At 43.4% G+C, this 20342-nt stretch overlaps 1 protein-coding gene across 21 annotated transcripts in view; it reads right to left on the bottom strand.

The window, feature by feature from the left end:
* Trpm3 (transient receptor potential cation channel subfamily M member 3) overlaps positions 1–20342 on the bottom strand; it is a 934047-nt gene that overhangs the window by 16408 nt on the left and 897297 nt on the right. For all 21 annotated transcript variants that reach the window (XM_031389936.1, XM_031389941.1, XM_031389926.1 and 18 more), the window contains 2 exons: positions 775–925; positions 463–662 (listed from right to left, as the gene is read on the bottom strand). In XM_031389936.1, coding sequence (XP_031245796.1) covers positions 463–662; positions 775–925 — 351 coding nt within the window. The remainder of the gene's footprint in view (positions 1–462; positions 663–774; positions 926–20342) is intronic.

The raw sequence follows: 20342 nt of genomic DNA, 5'->3' as shown, positions 1-20342 counted from the left end.
TTCTCTGCTTTGAAAGCAAGGCTCATTCCCCTCAAAAGAAAAATCGTATAGGCACAGTGCTGAAGCCTTAGAAAACATTTAAGATCTAGAATAGTGATAGTCCTAGAAATGAGTATGGAAGAATAAAACTCAGGACACACTGTTTAAAGGACTACATCTAATTTAGCACTTGGTGCATATAATGTGGCTGACTTACAGTGGGATCCTTGGAAGAAGTGTGTGTGAAGGTGGAGTACCAGCACTGTTGGAGAATGCTTTTTCTCTTATTAGATGTGGCTAAGAAATCTGGCTTCAGTTCATGCTACTCTGCCTTCCTTCTATTTTGCATCTCATCAAGCAGGTCCCTGTCCCATCTCCTTAAATATGCATGAGGCTGGAGAACCAAGGAGAGCATAGATCCTGCCTGACTGCCTATGGGAATTGCTAGGAACTTCCGGCTGCAGGCGCCGGCTTGCAGCTCACTCAGGCCGTAGTCCCTTTCATCCGGGTCACTCTCGTGCTTCCTCCACCGGCAGCACACGTGCTGGAATATCATGGTCATGTGACTGAAGATGATGAGCGGTGGGGGCAGGACCGGCCTCTCGTGGAAAGTCATGATGAGCTGGTACCTCTGAAATTTCCATACTTGGTTGGATATCGACTTGACTTCAAAAAATGTATTGCTGAAACAGACCAGAGAGTCACGTGACAAACAAATACTACTTTTCGAAGTATCAGCCCCCTCTGCTTGCTGCCCATCTATCCACCCGTAGGCCTGAAGGAGTGGCCACTCACTTGAAGACAGCAATCAGGAGGTTGACCAGAAGGATGTTCGCCACCAAGAGGTAGCAGGCCATGATGGCCGGGACAATCCATGCTCCTGTCTTGCATGGGGGCAGCTGGATTGTCTTGCCATCCTCTCGGGTCTCGTTCTGTCCACAGGGAGCTAGAGGAAGTGACACAGGTAAGAAATGAGAAACCATGGCTATTTGATTTAAATGAAAAAGAAAAAAAAAGAGAGAGAGAGCAAGAGACATTTAAATGAGGGGTTTAAATGGAAGAAAAATACAGCCACCTCAAACAGCGAAACTCTTCAAAAAAGCCAAAATAGGAAAATGAGATCTTTATGAATATTCAAAGGGCCACTACTCTTGAGGAGAAGCAGTTCTACCTGTGTCCCCAATCTGTCTTCAGACTCAAAGAGGTGTTTAAAGCCACCTGCCTGGTCCCTCAGTCCCTCAACCTCTGGTAGTGGCGAGAGGGCATTTGGTGTTCCTAAAATGTTTGGTGAGGGCTTTTGGAGGAGCCAGAGCCAACGTCCTACCTCCTGGCAAGTTACTTTCAAAATGTGCTGTAGAGGCCTCCAGCCGACAGCTTGGAGCCAAGCATGGCAGGCTATTGATTGGAAATTAACACCAGGGCAACTGTTAATTGCTGTGAGAAACAATCCACGGCCTTGGCCAACGATTTACTGTCTCAGTACAGAAGGAACAGTGCCGGGCAGCACCCTGAGAAGCACCCGAACAGCTTGTCACTCGGTGTCCCTGATGGATGAGGAGGATAATGGGGAATGGAGTAAACAGGGACGGACCACAAAGCCCACAGCTACTTGTCTACAAAAAACAAGCCAATCACATTTTCACTCCATATATGTGCATTTCAGGAACACCACGTAAAACCTAACTCCAGTGACTAAATGGTAAAAGGCAGGGTGTTCAGGGAAATGTGGAGGTGGGAGCGAGAAGGAAGGCGCTGTGTGGGATTGGGTGAGTAGAAGTAATATGCTAATGAGGCCAGCTTAGAGTTTCCGGGTGCGTGGGTGGGTACGTGGAAGGGGGTGGGAGGAGATAATGCTTTAGAGCCCTGCACAGTGTGGCTCACAGAGCCTGACTTTGTTACTGTTCTATTACTATGAAGAGACACAGTGATCAAGGCAACATGAAAACCATTTAATCAGGGTCTTGTTTAGTTTCATAGGGTTAGTTCATGACCATCATGGCGGGGAGCATAGCAACAGGCAGGCAGGCAGGCAGGCAGGCATGGTGCTGGAGCAGTAGCTGAGAGCTTATATCTGATTCATAGAAAGCAGGCAGGGAGGGGAGTGAGACTTGGCCTGGTGTGGACTTTTGAAACCTCAAAGCCCACCCACCAGTGACACACCTCCTCCAACAGGGCCGCACCTACTACTCTAAGAAGGCCACACTTCCTAATCCTTTCTAAACAGTTCCACCAACTGGAAACCAAACATTCAAATAGATGATGCTATGGGGACCATTCTCTTTCTAATCATTATAGAGCTAGATGTTGCTTGTAGGTAGGTCCTAGGGGTGGGTAGCCCTTCCTTTCCAACTGCTTTACATTGGCCTTTGAGCAGGGACGCAGGGACGCTTTATGCCTGTCTTTTCGAAGTGGGTGAGAACTCAGCACTTCCCATAGGGACCTGCTGAGGATCTTGCAGGAGGTTTTTCATGGGGCCCCACAAAGTTTGAGTGGGACAGCAAAGGGACCTGCTTTTTGCTAGAACTCCTGCCTGGCACTCTACTCTGCAGAAGTGCTCACCCAGCAGCCTGAAATACTACTAACATCCAGCCAATTGAATCAGAAACCCCACGACTGTAGGGATGGCGTTTCGTCATAATCTTCCTTTGTCAGTTGCTCCAGTGGTTCAGGAACTGAGTTTTTAATTAGGTTGCAAAAACCACAGGATTTTCTTTTTTTATGTAAAAATATACCTTTGCAGCCAGCAAGGGTTTTATTAGCAATGGGCCAGCAAGTCCCTGATTTTATGGCCAGGATTAGATGACCAAGGCACTTCCTTTGTCTCTATATGGCAGATAATCCCATGTGAGAATGGGGTGTATCTTGTTCCTGACATGACTGGGTATTACTGACCATCCAAGACAGCCTTGTAAGATGGTCTTGGAAGGAAATGCACTGACAGGTGATGTCCAAACGCTACAGGTGGCTCTCCAGGGCTGCCCCTTCTTACTTCTCCCTATGGGCACAGCCTGGACCAGGTTTCTTGTAGTTCTTAGAAGCCAAGTCTCCCTTTTGCTTCCTGATTCTGAGCCACATTGTTTGTTGCTTCCATTAGACCGGTGGACAACCTAGTCCCACTCTCAAGCTTGACCTAGGGTGTATGTCTTCTCTTCCATGCATGCCTAGCAGTCTACTTTCTAACCCCTCCAACCCAGCTGGGATTGGGCTAGTCACATCCTTATGCTCCTGACACTCCTGCTGTTTATCTTGGGACTCTCACATTCCTGCCACTGCCCAGTTACTTGTCCGTACCATACACGAGATTCCCAGTGGAGCATCATTCTTCAAGGTTACCCTCCTCTTAGTTCAGCATGTTTGCATACACCTGAAAACAGTAAGCATTTGTTGACTGAGTCAACAAAAGATGCTTTCTTGGGCACCTGTACTATTGCTGTTAGCTTGGTTCAGTCAGGTGGTATAGGTGTCAGGCTAGTCTGAGGAACATTATCTAGATCAGTGGTTCTCAACCATCTTAATGCTGTGACTCTTTAATACAGTTCCTCATGATGTGGTGACCCCTAACCACAAAATTATTTCATTTCTACTTCATAACTATAATTTTGCTACTGTTATGAATCTTAATATAAATCTCTGAAATGCAGGATGTCTGATATGAGACCCCCCCAAATGGTTCATGACCCACAGGTTGAGAGTAGCTGCTCTAGAGTCTACAGCAAGTGCAGCATGAAATGAGTTAGATGTTCCTTGTGACAGTGATAATGATAATAAAAGTGAATCATTAAGAGTCAGCCTTTATTTGGCAATATCAGTGAAGAAGCTGTGAGCATTATGGGCAGCAGTTAGTGCAAAGGATTGCTCTATGAGGGCTTCTAATGACACTCTTGTTCTGGGTATTTGTCGGCACTATAAAGTTCGATAACTCAGACACACAGATGTCTACCACTAATGGAGATGAACAGGGTGTCTTCCAGACCTGACAAGCAGCAGCTATTAGGAAGGAGGGTAAGTTATTGCAATGGTCCTACAATACCAGCAAGTTGCTAGGAATGTCCCCAGGGATGTGCACCAAGACACCACATGACATGGATGAAGGTTTAGGGATGTGGGGGCTGGCAAGTGGCATGTTGTCATCTCTGTCTTTATCAACGACAATCAATAGAATCCCTGTAGAAGATGTTTGCAGAGTCTAGCTCCTTCATATCCATTGTCCTTTCCTTGAATAAGAGCATTTCCTTGAATAAGAGTGAGTCCCGTGAACTCACTCTGCTTCTCTCATCCCCTAGTTACAACAGAATGTAAGACTGTTAAGTAGAAAGGGCCTGGATGAGAGGGACATCATGGGGAACCAAAATTTATGACCAACCGAGACATGCAAGAAACCAGCCCTCTCCAGTTACATGAACCATACAAGCCTGTTTTTCCAAAGTCATCTTTAATTGGGTCATTATCACTTGCAATGAAGACTCTTGACTGTAGGTAGGAATGGTGATGCATGCGTTATCCTAATACCAGGGAGGCTGAGATGGGAGGAGACTTGTGTGTCAAACCTTGGTGGGGGTAGAGGTAGAGGGGTATGAGGTGGTACCCCCTCAACTCCCCAATCCATATCCACAGTCATTAAAACAAGATGTTTATATTTAGAACCTTGGAGGTATATAGGACATTTGAAAGTGGTACCCAGCTACACAGCATCTGACCCCAAGCTCAGACCAAGTCATTTTTTTTTTCCAAGACAGGGTTTCTCTGTGGAAAAAGCCCTGGATGTCCTGGACTCACTTTATAGACCAGGCTGCCCTTCAACTCACAGAGACCCACCTGCCTCTGCCTCCCTTCTCTGCTGGGATTAAAGGTGCCTACCAGTATGCCTGGCCATCTGAGTTGATGTCTTAAGTTTTAGGAGCCAAAGCAGAGATTCAGCTACTTTCCTTCTTCCACAAAATAGGGGGCAACTTAAAGGGTCTATTCTAATAATGCTGAACTTTTGTCCAACTGTGGCCTCAGAAGTGGGCAATATGGACTGTTTACAAAAATCAGGGGGAGTAGGTACAAGTCTGCAGAACTGTCCAGTATGCATATATAGCCAACAACCCTTGGAGCAAAGAAAGTGAGTTCTAGAAGTGGCAGCACAGGGCAGATGTGGGCACAGAAGGGAAATTTGACTATAACTGCTGCATCTGCATAGTTACAGCCAAATTTGAAGGGATCCCTGTGCTTTGTGTATGTGGGTCACACTGACATATCACATGGAAGGAGCTGCAAATGCCAGTTCTGTTAATGATGCATTCATAGGTAGAAATGGACAATTGGGCTTTGGAACACACTGATGGGCTAGTCACAATCTGGCCAGATTATGTGGGCGATGAAAAATAGCTATGGCCACACATTGTGAAGGAGCGTTCCAGTGGCTGGAACGCCGCCCCCCAACCCCCACCTTTCCAGTAAGTAAGAGTACTTGTGTAGTATGAATAGAACCTTGGGTACAATTCCCAGAACTGAAATAGGGAGGACCTAATCTGAAATAAATAGCCAACAGTATCCTTCCTAGAATATAAGCCCTGAGAGCAGAATTTTTGTCTCTCTTGTTCACTAAACTGGAAGAACACGGTCTCCTAAGCACCATCTGGCACATGCAGGTGCTAAACAGAAAGATGGTGTTACTCTCTGCATGGTGGAACTAGACACCAGGATGCAATGCCATGCATCTCTCTAAGTGCTACACTGATGCTTACTACCAGGTCATAGTCTGGGTGTTTTCCTATTTACTTCTAGTTCTCACCAAGTGCTACCATAACCTGCTAGCACAGAAAGCTGTCATGGTAGCAAAATACTGACAGAGAAAACATAGGATTTTCCTCCCAAAGTCTTTGTCCAGAACAACAGAAGATCTTACTCTGTAAGCTGCTGTAACCCTCCATAGCAAGCCAGCCCTCACACCATCCAGTACTCATGCAGACAATACTAATTAATCTTTACATTCTTTCCCCTTCAGTTAAGACATTACTTTGGAATCCTTTAGATGATAGTATTCATGACACTATGGCCAATGCACTGTAATTATTACAAGGCATGGGGCCATTCTAAGCTGTTTATCAGATGGGAATGCAAAGGTTGGGTCTCTCTTAAGGGGTCCCCCCCTCAGGTCCACAAGGTTTAGTGGACACTTGACCTGTATCCCAGCTGTAGGAACCCAGTGTGCCAGAATCAGACACTCTTTCTATTCTAGGCATTTCTGATTGTGACACGGACTTCCCATACATCACAGGACCTGTGGATATGGACTTGCCCTGCCAATTCAAAAGGGCATCTTTTTTTTTTTTGGTTTTTCAAGACAGGTTTTCTCTGTATAGCTCTCTGGCTGTCCTGGCACTCACTCTAGACCAGTCTGGCCTTGAACTCAGAAATCTGCCTGTCTCTGCCTCCCAAGTGCTGGGATTAAAGGTGTACACCACCATGGCCCGGTCTAAAAGGGCATCTTTAAAAGTAGACAATTCTTCAGAAAATATTAACCTCGCTTCTTTCTCTATCTGAGGCCCTCAGAAGTGCAGACAGTAGACCTGAAATAAGCATCTATAGAAGAGATGCTCTGTGCCGGCCTCCACTGGGCACTTTACATGGGTCTTCCTCCCCAGCTTTGCAAGAAACACATCTGTCATGCCAGTACTCAGGTAGTGGAGCAGCAGGATTGAGGGTTCATGGCCAGACTTGGCCATATAATGGGACCGTATCTTAAAAACTAGAAAGAAGAAGGCTGGAGAGATGGCTCAGTGGTTAAGAGCACCAACTGCTCTTCTGAGCAGAGGTCCTGAGTTCAATTTCCAGCAACCACATGAAGGCTCACAACCATCTGTACAGAACCCAATTGTCCCACCATTGCAAGTCCTGGACTTGGAAAAGCAAATCTTTGCTCTGGAAAAGCAAGATTTAGATCTAAAATCACTTCTCATGATGGTGATAGAGGACTTTAAGAAGGACATAAATACATAAATAACTCCCTCAAAGAAATACAGGAGAACACAGGTAAACATCTAGAAGCCCTCCAAGAGGAAACACAAAAATCCCTTAAAGAATTACAGGAAAACACAATCAAAGAGGCAAAGGAAATGAACAAAACCATCCAGGATCTAAAAATGGGAATAGAAACAATAAAGAAATCATAAAGGGAGACAACCCTGGAGTTAGAAAACCTAGGAAAGAGATCAGGAGTCATAGAAGCAAGCATCACCAACAGAATACAAGAGAGAGAAGAGAGAATCTCAGATGCAGAAGATACCATAGAAAACATTGACACAACAGTCAAAGAAAATGCAAAAAGCAAGAAGTTCCTAACCCCAAACATCCAGGAAATCCAGGACACATTGAGAAGACCAAACCTAAGGATTATAGGTATAGAAGAGAGTGAAGAGTCCCAACTTAAAGGGCCAATAAATATCTTCAGCAAAATTATAAAATAAAACTTCCCTAACCTAAAGAAAGAGATGCCCATGAACATACAAGAAGCCTACAGAACTCCAAATAGACTAGACTAAAAAAGAAATTACTCCTGTCACATAATAATCAAAGCATCAAATGCACAAAACAAAGAAAGAATTTTAAAAGCAGTAAGAGAAAAAGGTCAATAACCTATAAAGGCAGGCCTATCAGAATTACACCAGACTTCTCACCAGAGACTATGAAAGCTAGAAGATCCTGGGCAGATGTCATACAGACCCTAAGAGAACACAAATGCCAGCCCAGGCTACTATACCCAGCAAAACTCTCAATTACCATAGATGGAGAAAACAAGATATTCCATGACAAAACCAAGTTTACACATTACACATTATCTTTCCACAAATCCAACCCTACAAAGGATAATAGATGGAAAACACCAACATAAGGAGTAAAACTACACCCTAGAAGAAGCAAGAAAGTAATCTTTCAACAAACTCACTCAAGCATAATTCTACAACAAAAATAACAGAAAGTAACAATTACTTTTACTTAATATCTTTAAATATGAAAATTAACATTACCAACCTATCCTAATAGATTGAAATTCAAAAATATGAGTAATTAGAAAATTTGTTAGCTGTCATCCAGTGGTCTCTCTAATTTGGAGAAATAGTTCCAATATTGTACGATTCATATACACTTTCTGCTTGTTTGTATGTGACAGTGTCTTGCTGTGTACCACATAATGGTCTTAAAATCATGTTTCTCCTATCTCAGCTTCTCTATTAGTAAGGTTGTTTATTTGATGTTTTTACACTATACTATGGTTTTCAGAACAGCTTACATATTTCAAAATTATTTGTACAGCCAAAAGAAACATAGATAATTAACTTGGGAGGTGGCTTGTAAGAGAACAACAAAGAGTGAGACTGAATGCATAGCTTGACATTTGTAACTCTTGTATCAAGTTTGAAGAGGACTTTATAAGTTACTCTTTTTCTCAGATGAATGCTTTCCAAAATCATCACAGCCAATGAACCAGATTCTTATCCTCACCTAATGTCTGTGCCACTCTCCAAGCAGAACCATTGTTCATTGAAACAATTGGTGAATGACTTTACAGATAGACCATCTTAATACACACACCATTCCTTAAATGAATGTAACCTGTTTCTGTGGGCTGAGAATGAAGACAATCACTCAAGTCAAATAGCTTTGACCATAGCAGGAAGTCTGTATCCAAAAATCGTGCCTACAATTTATTCCTTGACATAGCAGAACTGTCAACTCTCAGCTTAGCTACTATGGAGGTAAAATCCTTTGGTGATGTGAGGGTCATTGAAGTACAGCCTTATTACAATGAACTCCAATGTTTAAAAATTGTTCTTATTTTGGGCTTGTACCACAGTAAGAGCCAAGATTTTAAGCTCTACTAAAAACAAAACAAAACAAAGAAACAAACAAAAAGTCTTTATTTATGTTCATTCAAATGTATCACTAATAGTGATATATTATTTTAAAATATCATCCAGTTAATATGCTTGGAGTTATTTAAAATTTATATTGAGAAAAATGTTTGTATTTTCAGTTTTGCTGTAGACAAGCATCTACATAAGTCTGTTCAATTGATTGTTGTTTTATATCAAACAACTTTTATAATACTCATTTTTATTGCTACAATATTTTACAAATTTTAAAGAATATGATAAAATAAAAAAACTGAAAGGTATAGCAGGTATTGAATGGGGAGGAGTTGGGGTATAAAAGGGAGAAAAGAATATGATGTAATTCTATTTACTTAAAATACTTTTTAAAATGTTAACAAATTCAGATAAACTGAAATTATGTATCTTTTCTCATTATAATCAATAAAACTTAAATCAATAAAAAAATAAAGGTCAGAGCATAAAGAAAGCAAGTTCATATGATAGGGCGATAGGGCATAGGAACTGATATCCCCAAAGTTAAGACATTTGTCTTGTCTTTCAGTTTTGTCTCCTCCTATAATACGCAGTGAAAGGAAATGTTTATTTATTTAATATTCATACCACGTTGTTCCCTCAAAATCAGAAACATTTACAATTAAAGACTGACTAATGTCAGAAATGATTGACATTATTCTTGTTTGTTTTGTGTTTTTTGTTTTGTTTTGTTTTTCAAGACAGAGTTTCTCTGTGTAGTCCTGGCTGTCCTGGAACTCACTCTGTAGATCAGGCTGGCCTCGAACTCAGAAATCTACCTGCCTCTGCCTCCCAAGTGCTGGGATTAAAGGCATGTGCCACTACCACCCGATTGACATTATTCTTAAAGATGAGACAAAAGCTGGGCGGTGATGGTGCATGCCTTTAATCTTGGCCCTTGGGAGGCAGAGGCAGGAGGATTTCTGAGTTTGAGGCTAGCCTGGTCTTTAAAAAAAAAAAAAAAAAAAGATGAGACAAAAAAGGCTATTTCTTGAGGCCCATCCCTTCCTCTCAATGTCTGAAAAAACAAAAAAGCCTACAAAATTTATCCCAAACTACAGGCAATGGGATAAAAGAGCTTAGTTAAATATCTGACTTTTAAAATTCTATTTCATGTTTTGAAGAAATGATTTTCAACTAAAAGTCTGTCTTGAGGGCTAGCAATATGACTTAGTGGGTAAAGGAGCCTGTAGCCAAGCCTGATGATTTAAGTTTCATCCCTGGATTCGATATGGTGGAAGAAGAGAACTAGCTTTTATAAGTTGTCCTCTGACTTCCACACATGCACCACGGCACACTCATGCTCCCTGCAGTGAATAATAAAAAGTGTAATGAAGTTTATTTTTAAAAGTTCACTTTGGAAAGACAACAAGCCAATGAGGATTACTCTGCCTCTTTTTTCCCCAAAGACCTAGAATACCATGAACACCACCTGGCACCTTGTCTGGGGGCTAACTCTCAGAAAAATGCCCTTCGCTCTTTCTCATAACTTAATAGCCTTCAGGACAAAATAACTAGAGATGCCTCTCTTTGTATGCCTAACTCTTTCTAGAATTTTCTTTGTCTAAAGGTCTTCAATTGTGGTAGATCCAGATAGAAGCTGACTCTCTGGAAGAATTTTCTATTGCTTGCCAGGAGGTGACAGTGTCCCATGTAGTCATGGACAGGAATTACAAAGGTAATTGTAAACCAGGTCGGACCCGACTCCATACAAAGGCACCACTAACTAGTTCCTGTCTTATTCCTTCTTTTCCTAGTCCCTAACTCAGCTGCAAGCGATGTACTGACTTCTCATGACATGGCTCAAAGATAGCCATTACAAAATGGCAGGATGCCTCAGGTCCTGCATCTAAGAGAAAAGAGAGTTAGACTGTTGATTTTTCCCAGGTGAGTGGTGCCATGAATGAGGGAGTCTATGGTGATTTTAGGGCATGGGAACAGAGCATTGGATAACATTGAGTCAGATGGTAAGAAAATGACCTTTGCAAAGCTTATTCACTCGTTCCTGACTTCAGCAGGAAGACACTGTCAGTTTGAGGATAATGTTTGCTTAACTCCTCCCTCACAAACCCCACTTTCCAGTAATGTTGAGACAGGCTTAAGCACCTGCCAAGCATTTCATAATAGTGTGGTGTTTGCCTTGTGTTTCTTCTGTGATTGTCTTCTATTTACACCAAATCATAGTCATTTTCAACTTATGCCATGACATAGTTTTTTTTTTTTTAAGTAAATTGAGTTTTAGAACTTGATTCAGTTGAAAGATTTCAAGGAACAGAACAGAGGTTACAAAACAGAATATAGCTGATTAAATGTTGAGAAACACTAAATTAGATGATGTCCAAACCTCATCTGTTCCTAACATTGTATTGCTCCAGGATTCCAAGAAAAGCCATGAGGTTCATAAGCCTGTCCCACCTGGGTACAAGTGACACAATCTTTAGCTCTTTAGGGCCATCCTGGTGTATAGTCACTGACTATTAGCATAGCTTTAGCTTTGAGCTGTTCAGAAATCTATTCTAATCTAATGACTTAGGAAGCACGGTGTCCCAAACCTAGTTATGTTATGGGTATGTTGAAGGGTGTTCTGGGGGGCAGGGAAGAGGGAAGAGAATTCAATTCTTTTTATATCTCAGTGCTATGTTCTTGCTAGTGTGTGTGTGTGTGGTCATTTATTTGCGGGTTTATATATAAATTGTCATTTATTTGTTGGTTTTGGAAAGAGCCTCAACAATCCAACCTTAGTAGTTAATTGTTTTGTTTTAGGAATTCCTATCAGGACAGTTGTTTCTCAGTCTCCCCTAGGGAAGGCTGAGGATATATAGAGAACTTGTCAACCCTTGTGCATCTGTTTCTACTCATCCACCTCAACCATAACCATGACAGACAGAGGCCTGGTTTATACTAGCCAGTCAGAGGCCAAGGCACATGCACATGGAGCCTCAGCTCCTGTGTGCTTCTGGTGTTTAAGCTGATGCTCTTCTGGATGAGCTGACAGTTGATTGCTAGGCAGCCAAGGCAAGAAAAGCCCTTTAGTCCATGCACAGGCTTGTAAACTCAGTAAGTGCTGTGGATTAAAGCATGAAGTTTGGGTTGGTTTGCCCTCTTGCATAGTTGAGTCTACAGACACTTTTCCCTCCTCGTTGTAGGAAGAGGTGGCCCTTTAAGAAGACAAACTCCTTTCTCCACTTTTTTTCTGCTCTGATGAAAAGAAAATGAATTTGCTCTTCTTTTCCCCCTGGCCTCCCAGAACACCCCATAATATACCAACAACATACCTAGGTTTGGGAATCCCACTTTCTAAGTCATTATATTAGATTAGTGAATTGATTTCCAAATAGATCAAAGCTAAAACTGTGCAAATAGCAAGTGACTATAAGCCAGGATGGCCCTAAAGAGTTAAAGACTACGTCACTGGTACCCAGGTGGGTCAGACTTAGGAAACTTCTACCTCTAATTCAGGTCACAACTGATTGGAACACCCTGTCGCTGCCCAGTGACCATGAGCTAATCAGACTTGTTCTTCAGAAGCTAATCTTCAGTGCATAGATTTTTAGCTAGACAATGGCAGATACTTAATTGAAAAGACAGGTAGAACCAAGCCATATTGGTCCCATAAGAGTGAAGCAAGATATCTGAAAGGAGGAGAGGAGGAAGGAAGGGATGAAAGAGAGCTAGGGAGGATGAGATGAATGACAGGGACAGAGGCTACAGAATAGAGAGAAAAGCAGATGGCTGAGGCTGCATGCTCCGGTGCTGACTCTGCCAAACCACTTCTGATTTCATTATCAACCCAACCACGATGCATTCCTATTTCCAAACATCTCTGTGGTATCCACTATTGGACCCCCTCATCAATCTTTCTTTAATTTAGTTTGAGTGGTTTTGTTTTCATGGAACCAATGTTTTTCTTTGTGTCATTAGTGTCTTAGAGAGAAAGTTTCTGACTAGTAGTTCGTCAGAGCAGGCTGAAAGATGTAAATAAATATTGCTTAACTCACAGTTCTGCTATGGTCTCACCTCAGCCTCTCTCTCTCTCCTCCCTACACCCCCCTCACACCTCCCTTTTGATATGTGCCTAAACAAAAATCAGATGAGCATTTTCTTCTTCAAGCTAAAACAACAATAAAAATACAGAAACCAAGTGTAACAGTCTTAATTGTAAACTTGATTGAGAAATGCCAGTAAAATTAGTAAAGCTCACATTTGGGGACATCTCTTGAGAGTGCACTTAGACTATGAAAGTTCTGACTTCCTGAGTTTATGAATCCCTGATAGTTCTTGATATGCTGCCATTAGGGGTATGTATGTGAAAAGTAGGAGGTAGGGACTCGGTACTGGTATAGGTTACTGGGAACACATCCTTTGGGGGCTAGCTATATCCTGCTCTGGGCCCTTGCAGTAGCCCTCCTGTGGTTCCAAGCCTTCATGAGGTAAGCAGCACCTTTGCTATGTGTTTCTGCAGCCATGATGGTCTGGTCAAAAGAGTAGGGCTAGTGACCATGGAGGTGACCTCTCTGAATCTGCATGCCAAAAATAACTCCATCTTTTATTAAGGCATTTCTGTCAGGCATTTTGGTCATGGTCACACAAGAGTTCTGAGTACAAGTAAATTCTCATAGTTTGCTTCTTTGGACTTGTGTGTTGCTGGATTTGTGTGTAACTCTTTGAAGTTCTGACCATTCTACCATCATTTCTCAAATACTAGAGTTACAAGTATATGCTGTAACACTCATTTATATTCCACTGTCATTTCTTTTTATTTGAGACAAGGACTTCCTATGTAGCCCAGGCTGACTTCGAACTTCTCAAGTTATCACTTGACTCCAGAGCTCTACATGCAGGAGATGGTAGTTCTCCTCTTATAGGCTCAAGAGTGCAGATTTTATTACGTTGGCCATAGAGAGCTTCCTTCCTCTGAAAGGCCACACAAGCTTAGCTTGCATGTCATACATAGGGGAACCTGTGTGTTACTTTCTTTTAATTGGGATTGTATGCTTTTTCAGACAACCATACATCTCCAGTGAGCTTGTGTTCATCAAGATATCTGAAGGGGCATCATGAGCCAGAACCCTCTTCAAGAGGGGCTGTCCTATAATAAAAAAAAAACAAAACTAGTAATAGAATATCAGGGCTGTGTGTGCCTGGAGGGTTCTGTGCAGTGAGCCAGATGGCACATCTTTGCCTGGATGCACCTTAGGGGACAGAAGGCTGTAACAGCACCACAGAAATGATCCATGGCTCCCATTGACTCTCATCAGACTGTGCTTGAGGGCTATCACACTCATAGAAGCAATCAATATGGCTCCTAACATTCAGCTCATGTACATAGGCAAATGCGAGTTCCTGCTGACATTACTTACACATTCCCTGGCAAGTGATAATGCAGGAAAGCCCTTCATCCTCCTGGCTCCTACTCCTTGTCCCCATTCTCTGGCACACTCCCTTCTCTATGTCCCTTGGTCCCTTTCTGTACTCAGGATGCCAAGCCCAACACCCTTATACCCTCATCTCTGTTTCTTCTTACAACCAGAGCTGCCCACTCTCCGACTGATGATACTTGAGTAGTACAGAATGCAGATCGTATGCCATCCACGTTCTGCTCTGAACCTAAACAGCTGTTGGCAGGCTCAGATGCCAGTGCCCAGCGCTTGCTGTGCTGTTGGTAGTAGACATCCACATGTAGGCTGCATATCAACACCACTATTGTGACAGGATACCTTTATTTACGGGACTAGCATTGATGCAAGTCATTAAAATAAGCATTTTAATCTTCATAGGTTTATCTGTTAAAGTAATAAGCCCCAAATGCCTATTAAATGGAGTTGTGAGAGAAAGGGGAATGGAGGAAGGACCCTTTGCTATTCATCTCAGATTATCTATTCCCAATAATCACTGCATCCTAATTCTCTGTCTTGATAGCTGTCTGCCACTGGTCTATCTCATTAAATCATTTCTTGAAGTTACTACACACAAGGTGCTGTCTTGGGCAGGTTCAGGTGGAGCCCTCAATCTGCCACTGGCAGCTGTGTATCTTTGGGTTTACTCACAGGTCAGAGCTTCGGTATTTCCATCTTTAAGCCTGAGTTAATGATAACAGCAACGACATTATTGGTAATGATGTTGATACATGGCTAGCTTCCTTGGCCATCCATCTAACCAGCATTTATAGATGTTCTGTAGGAGGCAGGCTGGACATGCACCAGTGAATAAAACACCAAGGGCCTCTGTTGCTCTAACATCTGCACTGGGGAGGCAGTGGTCGTGCTGAGAGGCAGAGGTCACGGGGAGCGTATGAAAGAGAAGCAAGAATATAATGAATGAGCAAGCCGAGTCGTGTGCAGAGGCAGGAAGACTCCAGAATGGGTACAGGTGGCCAAGAGACCACACTGGGAGAGCATGATGGGAACAGACTGGTCTTGGATGGGGTTGTTGGCTGAGAAGTACAGAGGAAAGGCTGCTCCAGGCAGGCAGCAGGCACTGCTTAGCAAAGGCTCTGAGGTGGAAGCCTGCCTGCTGTGTGCTGTGAGCTCAGGAAGGTCCCTGTGCCCAAAATCATGCTGGGAGAGCAGCTGGAGAAAAGGAAAGGGCGAGGGCAGAGAGCATCACATGGGGCCTCTGGAGAGACCTCAGAGAAACAGGTTCTGAGGTGACAGGCATGGCGGCGACAAAACATTCTGTATTGTAATCCTGGGTTTAATTCAAGTAACGGACTAATTTTCCTTATCCACTCATGCTTCTGCCTGACGGCTCTGCAGCCCTAGGTGAGCCGTCTTTTCAGGATTTTTATTTCTCTGGTAGTTTATCCCTTCCCTTTAGTGAAATGGGGAGCACCTCTGCATTCAGTCAGGAGCACTGATGGCATTCATGTTTTGGTACTCTATATAGTCTGCAAGTATCCCTCCTACAGAAGGGAGTTAATGACAGGTGGCAGCTGGGCATGGTGACAAACAACAGCAGCTCTGGAGCTTTGTAGAAGGGTTTCAAGTTCAAGGGCAGTCTTGGCTAGACATTGTGTTTGAAGGCAACCTGGGTCACATACCCAGACACTGTCTCAAAACAAAACCTAAATATCAAACAGAAGACAGGAGCAGGGCACATGCAGCTGCCTCTCCGCCCCACTCATACAGCAGCTCTTTCCACCTTTAGGCCAAGCAACCGTCCACCGAAGGAATCTTGATCTCTAATCTGATTTGAGTAGAAGGAACTTTCACAGAGAGATGAAAACCCCACAGCATGAGGGAGGAGAAGGTGCTTGCTGACAGCGTTAGGGTCCAAGCCTAGCTTTTCTCTCTGTAGCTAGAATCCACCACAGGTTTCCGCTCAGCACACACTACTCCGTGCACCTGCTGTGCCTTAGAACAATAAGCCTGGGTATAGGCAAACCCTTTCCCTCTGTAAGTGCCTTAACCTTTGCAGGAGCAGGAAGGCCAACAAGAAGGTGGAGCCGGCAGGAGGCCTGAAAACTCTCTAGATGACCTACAAGAGACTTAAAATTCCTAGTTGGCTTGCTCAGGAAGATAGGAGTGCTTTGGTTTAAAAATATAAAAACGGAGAGAGATGGTTTACAGAAACTGCATATTAATATATTCAGCTCAGTTGACTACAGTCCGTGAGAATGCTGGAAAATGAGGGAGCTTCGCTTTGCCACTGTAAAGGCACCCCAACTTATAAAGTAATGGCGCGCGCGTGAGACCTGATCTGCATTCGTTCTTTAAAACACAGTTTTTACAAGCCAATGCTTCTGGAGATCTCCTCTGAACAACAGGGGATGAACAGCGCTCCCTTTGGCCAAGTAGGTCTGAAAAGAGCTGTGGGAAAGATCCTAAAACTGAACTACACACAGTATAAAAGCTGGCTGGTTTTTAGGTTCGACATAGAAAGGAAACAAGTTGGCTTTTTTTTGTGCTCCTATCCCTTGCCTTTGCCAAGACAAAGGCTGTTCGCAGCATTCTCAAAGAACCAGACTTGGGGAGTGCAAAACTTGTACAACCGTTTAGTAAAAGAAGGATGGTGAATGCTCAGGTTCTGTGCTGTATTCCCAGTGATCATATAAACCCATGCAGTGCAAACACAGGCAGCAGAGACTGGAGAGACTTGCACAAAGAAAGAAGAGCTAAAACAAGTCAAGTTCACTAACAGAATGTAGAGGAACCTTGTGCATGCATGACTGCAGTTAGAACTCCAAGTAAGATGGATGCCACCCCCCTTCCCTACCCATGGGGGGTCTTGAAGTCCGGAGAGCTAGCCCTGCCCCTCACCAGCTGCAGCACTTGGGAAAATGGATCCTGTACCTTACTTGGACAGCACAGCAGAGCTGATCCTGATGGTGGGGGCTCAGGCCAGCCAGCCCTGAGGCCGACAGCATGGGAGAGCTGGTGTGCGTTCAAGCATTATGCCTCCTCCTACCTGTGGCACTCGGGAGACCTGGCACTGGGATCATGAGAGCAGGTGAGCTAGCCCTACACCTTCACTGTCTGCAGCATTTGGGAGAGTGGGCCCTGCATCTCACCTGGACAGCATAGCGGAGCTGACCCTGATGCTAAAGGCACCCGTGAGCCAGTCTCAAGGGTGTGAGAGCAGGAGAGCTGACCCTTGAAGGCTGCAGCACTTGGAATAGGCTCCTTGGCTTGACTGGGCAGCACAGTGGAGCTGGCTCTGGAGGTGTGTGGGTGTGGATGAGCCATCTCCAGGGCATAAGAGTAGGAGGCCTAACACTGCTTCCAGTCGATGGAGGCACTGGTGGCCTAGCTGGAGCAGAGCTGGAGAGCTCACTCTGGCGGTGTGGATAAGGGAGAGCCCGCAGGCTGACCAGCTCAGCTACCAACCAGGCTCAGACTCAGGGCTCTGAGTTGGCCCACCTCCAAATCTGCATCATGTGCAAACTGTTGGGATGTGTAAAAGGGCCAGTCCCACAAATCCAAAGCCGCAGGATCTCCATGACATAGGGCATCAACAGGATAGCCTGGAGTCCCAGTGAGGATCCAATATTGATGGTGTCACAGAAGCCAGAGACCTCCAACCAGACCAACGGCTCATGGCAATGCAATATGATTGATCATCACATTGAACTTTTGCAGGTTAAGATGTGTGGACAGAGAAATACACTGCGACACACTACAGCTTCCACAATGAGAGGTTTTCTATGCTTTGGTTTTTTTTTGCTCGTTTTTGTTTGTGTGTGTGTGTGTTTTATTTTGAGGAGAGGTTGAGAGAGTGAAGGGCTGATATGAAGGGATGGGGAGATGAGTGGGACTGGGGTGCATGATGTGAAATTCACAAAGAATCAATAAAAAGTTAAAAAAAAAAAAAGAAAAAAGATCAAGTTCCATAGAAGGTGACATAAAACCAACGTCTAGTGAAGTGACCTTGTAGGCTATCTGGGCTGGGCTGGGATCTGCTAACTTGCACAGGTACAAGGCCAATGGACAAGCTGGCTTCTATCACTTTTCAAGAAATAGGATTGATACGGGTCTGGCAAAACGTGTTTCAGGCTCACTCACAGAGAGCCCCTGGGAAGGCCTAGCAAGCATTTGTGTTTACAGCAGAAGGGCTCAGTGGGTTCTGGGTCAGGTGCCTTCTCATCTGTTCCCTCATTAGAACACCACAGCTACTGACACAGTTCTAGAAAGGTAGATCAAGGTCAGATCATGACCCTGGGACTCTAAGTCTATCAAGGAGCACACTCGAAGTTCCTACCCATACACTTAATTAAAAACAAAAGTCTGACTTTACCAATACTAATTAAGCACTTGTTCTAGCCCATGAATTGTTCTGTATGCTTTAGAAATTTCAACTAAAAAAAAAATGCACTATTATCACACCCATTTTAGAGATGAATAAACTGAGGCAAAAAAATAGCTAAGTAACTTGTCTACTGATACATAGCTAAAAGGCCTGAATTCAGACCTAAGTTTCTATCATCTTTAGAACAAAACAAAACAAAACAAAATAAAACAAAGCCCAAAATCAGCCAACAAGCCAAACGCCACTACCGCAAGGCCTCAGTCTGTTTCCCAGGCTGGCCATGATTGAAATCCTCTTGCCCCAGCTTCCATATTGCTGAGATTATAGGCAAGTGCCACCCCCTGCCAGGTTCTGTTATTTTAACATTTTAGCCACCACACCATGCTAATTCTAATAGATTTTTTTTTTTTAAATGGGAGTTTTGCTATGTAGCCATGGATAAGCTGAAACCTACTTTGTAGACCAGGCTGGCCTTCAATTCACAAAAACCCACCTGCCTCTGTCTCCCAAGTGTTGGGATTAAAGGTATATGCTACAGTGCCTGGCCATCGTAAGACCCTGAGGGTCATTTAAGGGAGGCTGGAGTGATGTGCTGCTCTCTGCATCCTGACATTTCTAGTGCTCTGTCCTTATGACACATCAGTGAGATGCTCTACAAGGGTAGACTTTGAAATGCTTACTGTATTAGATAAGGCTATTCAGTATACAGACTTGAAGGCTCTAAGCCGGACCTCTTTAGGTGTTTATCCCAGGATCTGTCTCTGATCCAAGGGAACATTGAGCTCTTTATTTCACTGGGTGCTGCAGACAGATGCAAGAGCAGGCATTCTGCCCGGGCATAGCTGTTTGCAGACACCTTGACAGACAGCTTCACTCAGCAAGATGGGCTTGCAATAGGGACTCGGTTGAGATGAGGTTAAGGACCAGCTACAATAAGGCTTATGTAAGCAGTGAACAAAGCACACATCTTGTTTTGCTGTCTGTCATGAAGAACAGTCTATTATTTCATGTTAGTAGGTGATTGAAGGGACTGGCTCCATCCATGGTTGTCATGGATATGTGCTGCTCCAACTGCTTCAGATTATAATAGAACCAGCGATGCAGTGCGTAGGAATGTCAAACAGTGAAGTCTATGTATTAGCATCTGAGAGAGCAAGATGCTCACAATCATGTCTATGGCTTCAGAATCCAGGAGATGGATCTACTGTAGAGAGTGCTCCTGTTGATGGCAGTTATGTAAGGTCAGATGCACAGAGCATATATAAAAATGCATATATATATATGTATATATACACACACACACACACACACACACACATATATATATATATACACACACACAACATATAAAATTATGCACACATACACAGCCTTGTTTAGGTCTGTCTTCTCATGCCTCCATGAACTGACTCAGAATAGTGACCTATGGGCAAGGGACAGGGAATTTAATCTGTTCTATTTTGAGATTTAAAGAGACACTGAGAATCTTTCTGTTCTTGTGTGCATTTGGTGGTCTGAACTATTTTTGGCTCAAACTTGGAGCTACTTTGGATTCTAGGATTCTGTATTTGTATAGCACTTGCTACGAAGTCTGTAGAGAGGCTAATTTCAGATGTTGTATGCATAATGGAGCTGTATTTAAAAAAACAACATGTATGATCCAGACTTTTGGCTCACTTAGATTTACCTGATTTTTTTTGTTGTTTTTTGTTTTTTTATTAGCTATTT

This window comes from Mastomys coucha, unplaced genomic scaffold (assembly GCF_008632895.1).
Source record: "Mastomys coucha isolate ucsf_1 unplaced genomic scaffold, UCSF_Mcou_1 pScaffold21, whole genome shotgun sequence".
Taxonomy (NCBI): domain Eukaryota; kingdom Metazoa; phylum Chordata; class Mammalia; order Rodentia; family Muridae; genus Mastomys; species Mastomys coucha.
Note: the sequence above shows the minus strand (reverse complement) of the source record. Positions and strands in the feature narration are given on the sequence as shown.